Source organism: Temnothorax longispinosus, chromosome 11 (assembly GCF_030848805.1).
Source record: "Temnothorax longispinosus isolate EJ_2023e chromosome 11, Tlon_JGU_v1, whole genome shotgun sequence".
Classification (NCBI taxonomy): Eukaryota; Metazoa; Arthropoda; class Insecta; order Hymenoptera; family Formicidae; genus Temnothorax; species Temnothorax longispinosus.
Window position 1 is genome coordinate 6,338,077 of NC_092368.1, and position 7,572 is coordinate 6,345,648.

Genomic DNA, 7,572 nt, shown 5'->3' on the forward strand with positions numbered 1-7,572 from the left:
TATAACATTAATAATAAATAACATAATATTAATACGTGTAATATTTATAATATTATAACATAACAAATTATTATATGTTTATATATTATTTTTATAATTAATAATTATTAATTATAATTGTTTTATTTCCGTGGCCACGTTTATATCCACGGCCACGTTTGTATCCACGGCCACGTTCCTGTCCGCGTCCACGTCCTCGGCCTCTTCCTCCTCTGGCCCATCGAGGAGGTTTATTTATTGCTGTAAAAAAATATAAAATTATATATTTACTTATGGTACTACTATTTATTTTTATTTAGTATTATTTATTATTTTATACTTACGATGCAATGTATCATTTTCAATTTCTGGTGATATTGGTGGAATCTCAGCAGCCATCACTGCAGGCTGTAGATTGTCAGCAGCCACCACTGCAGGTTGCAAATTGTCAGCAGTCACCACAGCCTGCTGCACATACATCAAAGATCCAATTTTGATCGCATATAAAGCTAAGTCTAATCAACCGAATTTAAAAGAATTATATATGAAATAGGGGTAGAAAAAACTGAAAAATATAATAAAATTGGAAATAGATCGATATCTCCAAATTTGCGGAAGTTAATATATTCAGAGTGTTCTAAAATGTCGAAATATTGCATTAAAATCGCATGTCTGTATGTATGTATGTGTGTATGTGCAGATTTGACTTTATTTCAACGTTATTTACTGTATTTGATTTTATTTCGCCATATTTGACCATTTATTTATTTTATTTTACCATATTTTACCGTGATTATCTTTTAATATCAATCTCTATCTTTCATTCTGTTATTTCTCTTTCTCTTTTTCTCTCATTTTCTTTCTATAAAATTCAAATTTACTTACATTATGCTTTCTCTTTATCTCTTTCTTAACCTCATTTTCTCTCTCTCTCTCTCTCTTACTTTCTCTTTCTCTTTTTTTAAATATCATTCTCTATCTTACATTATATTATTTTTCTCTTTCTTTTTCTTTCATTCTCTTTCTATAAAATTCAAATTTACTTACATTATGCTCCTGTGAAGTGCATGCATTTTCGCTGTTTCTCTCTTTATTGATCTTTGCAGGCTTCTGCAATTTCCTTTTTGAAAATAGATTTTTTAATTCTTCCGCCGTAATGATACCGCTATTCTAAAAAAAGATATATAGATATATATATATATAGATAGATATATATCTGTATATAATAATAACCACAATTTCTCTCTCTCTCTCTCTCTCTCTCTCTCTTATTCACATACATACACATATATACACACAAATCTATTTTTTTCCTTCTATCTCTTAATCTTATTTTCTCTGTCACTCACACACATACATATACACACAACTCTCTTATTTTTCTTTTTTCTCTTAACTTTCTCTCTCTTTCTCTCTCTCTCTCTCTCTCTCTCTCTCTCTCTCTCTCTCTCTCATTTTCTCTCTTTTTTAATATCATTCTCTATTTTTTATTCTGTCATTTCTCTCTTTCTTTCTCTCTCTCATTCTCTTTCTATAAAATTCAAATTTACTTACATTATGCTCCTGTGAAGTGCATGCATTTTCGCTGTTTCTTTCGACCTCTGTAGGCATTTTAAACGATATCGTATACACTATTTACTATTATATTAGAAGAAATATGCAGGACAGCTCCAAAAACAATTGAAGATGTAGTACGCGTATAATATGAATATTGGGGATAAAAAGTTACCATGGTGATGGAATAAATGTATTTAAATATTTATTAAATGTAATAAATGTGTTTAAATATTTGTAATAGATATTTTTACATTAATAAATAAATTCTTATTACATTTTTCTTATATATAAAAAAATATTTTTTAGATATTTGAGAGATATATTATATAAAAAATACATTATATAAAAAGGCTGTTGTGCGCTGATACAGAGCAGCTGTGCGCCTGTATAAAAAAGGGTGCTGTGCGCCTTTAAAAAACGGCTGCTGTGCGCCGACAAAGAGCTGCTGTGCGCCTGTAAAAAAACGGCTACTATTCGCCGATACAGAGCTGCTGTGCGCCTGTAAAAAAATGGCTACTATCCGCCGATACAGAGCTGCTGTGCGCCTATAAAAAAGGGCTGCTGTGCGCCTGTAAAAAAGGCTGCTGTGCGCCTATATAAAAAATTAATAAAACAGAATAAGCGAGAGAAAGAAAAGATCTATTAAGAAAATCGATCTATTAATGTAAATAAGTAGTTCGCGGTCAGACAGACTAACAAACGGTACTTAGATATATAGATTATATCTATAGATAATTATTTATTCTGATGTATTTATTCTGATTGCTCTTTGAGCAATATTATTGTTTTAAAATAAAATAATTTTTTTTTTAAATATCTAATCTATATATAAAAAATAATTATTATATATTTGAAAACTATTATATTTGAAAAATAATTGTATTGTTATTTATTTACGTATTATATAACATTTCGTATAAATACTATGTATACGGTACGACGTAAATAATTATGCCTCAAAAGAGAAAATACGGGAATTTGACTAAAGTGAGTCGCGAAAGTAAGCGCTTACGACAAATGCGCAAAATTGAAAGTTCGGAGGAAAGGTCTCAACGACTCGAAGCTAATGCTCAAAGAAATTCTCAGCATAGGGGGAATGAAAATAACGACGCAAGGACTCAACGACTCGAAGCTGATGCTCAGAAACATGCTCAGCAGAGGGTCAATGAAAATGATGACGCAAGAACTCAACGACTCGAAGCTGATGCTCAGAGACATGCTCAGCAGAGGGTCAATGAAAATGATGACGCAAGGACTCAACGACTCGAAGCTGATGCTCAGAGACATGCTCAACAGAGGGTCAATGAAAATGATGACGCAAGGACTCAACGACTCGAAGCTGATGCTCAGAAACATGCTCAGCAGAGAATCAATGAAAATGATGACGCAAAGACTCAACGACTCGAAGCTGATGCTCAGAGACATGCTCAGCAGAGGGTCAATGAAAATGATGACGCAAGGACTCAACGACTCAAAGCTGATGTCCAGAGACATGCTCAGGGAAGGCACCAAGCTAGACAATTAAATCATCACATTGCGCTAATTTCCAAGGGACATGAAATAAATGTGCCAGTTTATACACTTGGCCACATGAATGTAGAATGTCAATTTTGCAAATCGTTAAACTTTGCATGTGAAAAATCTAAAGATGGAAAATTTACATATTGTTGCCAAAAGGGCAAGCTTAAATTAAAACCAATAAATTGTCCTGATTTTATTAGAGAATTATACATGGGAAATAATTATGTATCAAAAAATTTCCTTAGTAATATTCGTTCATATAACAGCGCTTTAGCTATGGCTTCCATGGGTGCCCCGGGAAATAGAAATCCATTGGATGTTGTGAACAATGCTCCTTATTGTTTAAAAATTCGTGGGCAATATCATCATTTGACCTCGACGGCAATGCGCCCAGCGGATGGGCAAGCTCCGCGATTTGCACAACTTTACTTTTTAGATACAGAAGAAGCTGTAAATCATAGAATGAATAACAAAGCTAATCAAGAATGTGATCCAGAAATAATGAAAGATTTGTCATGTTTTATGGTTCAATGTAATGAATTTGCAAAAACTTTTAAGATGATGCGTCAAGTTGAAAAAGATCTGAATCCAATAGGCAATAAAACAATAAATTTAATGTTGTCATTTAGAAAAGATCCTCAACATGATCAAAGAAGATACAATGCTCCACAAGCTAATGAAATAGCTGTGGTCTTTCAGAATGTAGACGGTGAACCTCCATTTGAAAGAGACATTAGGATTTATAATAAAAATTCGAACGATGTACAACAAATATCAATTTTGGACAAAAGATGTGATCCAATGTGTTATCCATTGTTATATCCATATGGTAACGATGGATGGCATTCAGAACTTAAATCAAATAATCCTAAATATCCAGGATTTAAGATAAGTCAAATGGATTATTATGCTCATCTGCTGGCACCAAGAGTCGAATTTAGCCAATTTAAAAGGGCAGGAAAATTGAGATGTCAATTTATACTTGATGCATATATGAAAACTGAAGCCAATAGACTTAATTATATTAAATTGAATCAACCTCAATTAAGAGCTGAACTTTATTCCGGATTAATGGATCATCTTGATAATCGAGCACAAAATGAAGGAATTACAGTTGGTATACCTGTAATATTACCATCTTCATTTATGGGCAGTCCAAGGAACATGCAAGAAAGATACCAAGATGCTATGTCTTTGGTCAGAAAGTTTGGTAAACCAGACATTTTTCTTACCATGACTTGCAATCCTCAATGTCCAGAAATTAAGAATAACCTTGATGGATGTCTAATAGAGTTTCGACCTGATTTAGTTGCTAAAACATTTAACTTGGATGTTAAAGAAGTTTTAAAGGATTTAATCCAAAATAAAATTTTTGGAAATATTATAGCTTATGCAGGCGTGATTGAGTTTCAAAAAAGAGGGCTTCCACATTTGCATTTACTTGCAATGTTAAGTGATGAAGATAAGCCACGACTTCAAGAAGTCATTGACATGATGGTATGGGCTGAAATCCCTAACGAAGAAAGATATCCAGAACTTAATGAAAAAGTTTTGAAACATATGATTCACGGTCCATGTGGAGATCCCTCAATGAGATATCCTTGCACTGGGGAAGATGGAAAATGTTTAAAAGGTTTTCCAAAAGAATTTCTTGAAGAAACTAATGCTAATGTGAATGGATATCCTATGTATCAACGTAGAAATTTTGAGAAAAAATACATCGTCAGAGGCAAAAAAATTGACAATCGATGGGTGGTCCCATATTCACCATATTTAATAATGAAATATAATCGACATATAAATTTGGAAATATGTTCATCAGTGAAGAGTGTAAAATATTTATACAAATATATTCATAAAAAATTTGACTGTGCTGCAATTGAAGTACAAGCACGAGATGGCACAAGATTCATTAGAATAGATGAAGTTAACTCATTCCTGAATGCAAGATATGTCAGTGCTCCAGAAGCAATGTGGAGACTGAACGGATATGATCTGTTCGTGAAGTCTCACACAGTCATAAGACTGGCAGTTCATTTGCCTAATCGCCAAATGGTTTATTTTCGAGCGGGAAATGAAGAGCAAGCTGCTCAAAGAGAGCTTAATCGAAATACTACGCTGACTGCATGGTTAAAATTAAATCAATCTGATGAAAATGCAGTGCAGTTTCTTTACACAGATATTCCTTATCATTATCTACGATAAAAAAGAAACTAAGTGGAAGACACGCAAAAAAGGTGGTGACAAGATAATTTCAAGACTCTATACAGTAAGCATAAAAGATATTGAGAGATTTTATCTACGTCTTCTTCTATTACATGTGACTGGAGCTAAATGTTTTAAAGATTTGAAAACTGTTAATGGAGTTGTTTATGAGACATTTAAGGATGTAGCAATTGCAAAAAATTTGGTGGAAACTGATGATCTTTGGGGAAAAACGCTAGAGGAGGCAATAGAATCCAAAATGCCTGTACAACTTAAAGAATTATTTTCCTACATTTGCATATTTGGAACTCAAATAGATGTATTAGCTATTTGGAATAAATACAAAGATTTCTTGATTGAGGACTTTGTACATAAGAATGTTGTTAATCCTGAAAATATGGCTTTAAATCATATACAAGAAATTTTAATAAATAATGGAAGTAACTGTGAGAATTTTCAATTACCAAATCCAACTCCAGTAAATATTTACATAACAGAGTATAATGTGGATGAAGAAAGAATACGTGGTGATTATTTATTATCGACATTAAATGCTGAGCAAAAGCACGTATACGATATTGTCATGCGAGCAATTGAAAATCAAAATGAACTTCATCGGTTATTTTTTATTGACGGGTTTGCAGGAAGTGGTAAAACCTATTCATTTAACACATTTCTAAGTGTTATTCGAAGAAGAAACGAGATAGTTCTTCCATGTGCCTCGACTGGAATTGCAGCAACACTTCTGAAAGGAGGAAGAACTTATCACTCCCTATTCAAGCTTTCAACTCCAATTGATGATAGTGTTAAATCCAATATCAGAGGAAATTCTCAAGCTGCACGAGAACTGATCATTGCCAAACTAATCATATGGGATGAGGTGAGCATGACTGTTGGACATGCTTTAACAGCAGTTGATAAACTTTTAAGAGATTTAATGAAGAATCCTCGACCATTTGGAGGAAAAGTAATTTTATTTGCAGGAGATTTTAGACAAAATCTTCCCGTAGTGCCACATGCACAGAAAGCAGCCATAATTGAGTCAATTGTAAAATACAGTTCTATATGGAGGAATGTAACTCAGGTTAAACTAAAGCAAAATATGAGAACTGGGGAAGAAAAAGAATTTGCAAATTGGCTAATGCAACTCGGAGATGGTAAATTATCAAATACGGATGGACTACATCTCGATACAATTGAAATTCCCCAAAATTTTATATCAAAAAAATCTTTTATTACTGAAATTTTTGGTGATAGAATCACCATGGAACAGATTAAAGAAAATCCAGATCGAACGATTCTTTGTCCTAAGAATGAGGATACATTCAAAATTAATGACAAAATTCTTTGTCTAATGGAAGGAAAAGAAAAAGAGTATCTCTCAATTGACTCTATTGTAAGTGATGATCCACAAGAGCAATTGAATTTTCCAACTGAGTTTTTAAACTCTCTGACACCTTCTGGAATGCCAGTTCATCGACTTAAAATAAAAGTCAGTGCTACAATAATCCTATTAAGAAATTTAAATACTAAAAAAGGACTCTGTAATGGCACAAGATTTATTGTTACTAATTTGAAAAATAATCTAATTTATGCAGAGGTTCTAACTGGTCCTGCCCGAAGACAGATTGTCTTTATTCCAAGGATAGATTTAATTACAAGTAATTTGGAACTGCCATTTAAGTTTAAACAAAGACAGTTTCCTATTCGAGTGTCATTTGCTATGACAATCAATAAATCACAAGGACAAAGTTTAGAAAAAATTGGGATTTATTTACCACATCCTGTATTTGCTCATGGTCAACTTTATGTGGCATTTTCTAGAGCAACCAAAAAGGAAAGTGTAAAAATTAAGATTGATGAATTAAGCAATCAAGGACATCTAATAGAAGGAAGTAAAAAATGTTTTACAAAAAATGTAATATACAGAGAAATTTTATAAATTAAAAAATTATAAAATTGTATAAATAATATAATGATTAAAATGTTAATAAAATATATATTTAAAAATTTTTAAATAAATTAAATAGATTATATTTTGTGTATCAAGAGTTAGCATACAGAAAAGATACAGTTTTTTATGCAATCGATCAAAGACAAATCGCAAGGAAAAGACAAAAAGAGAACATTATAAGAAAGAGAGAGAGAGAGAGAGAGAGAGAGAAAGAGAGAGAGAGAGATAGACAAAGAAAAAAGATATGTCTCTTAAATTCTTTCCATCTCTCCATCTCTTTCATACATACATACAGACGACGGTACTTATATATATAGATAAAATTATATAAATTTTATTTATATTTATATATCTAT

The 7,572-nt window shown here is 32.2% G+C and overlaps 1 protein-coding gene across 1 annotated transcript; it reads left to right on the plus strand.

Moving 5' to 3' along the window:
* Positions 1-3,333: 3,333 nt before the first annotated feature.
* Positions 3,334-5,262, plus strand: LOC139822274 (uncharacterized). Its single transcript, XM_071793891.1, has one exon. It carries the CDS (start codon positions 3,334-3,336, stop codon positions 5,260-5,262), a length of 1,929 nt encoding a protein of 642 aa, XP_071649992.1.
* Positions 5,263-7,572: the final 2,310 nt, after the last annotated feature.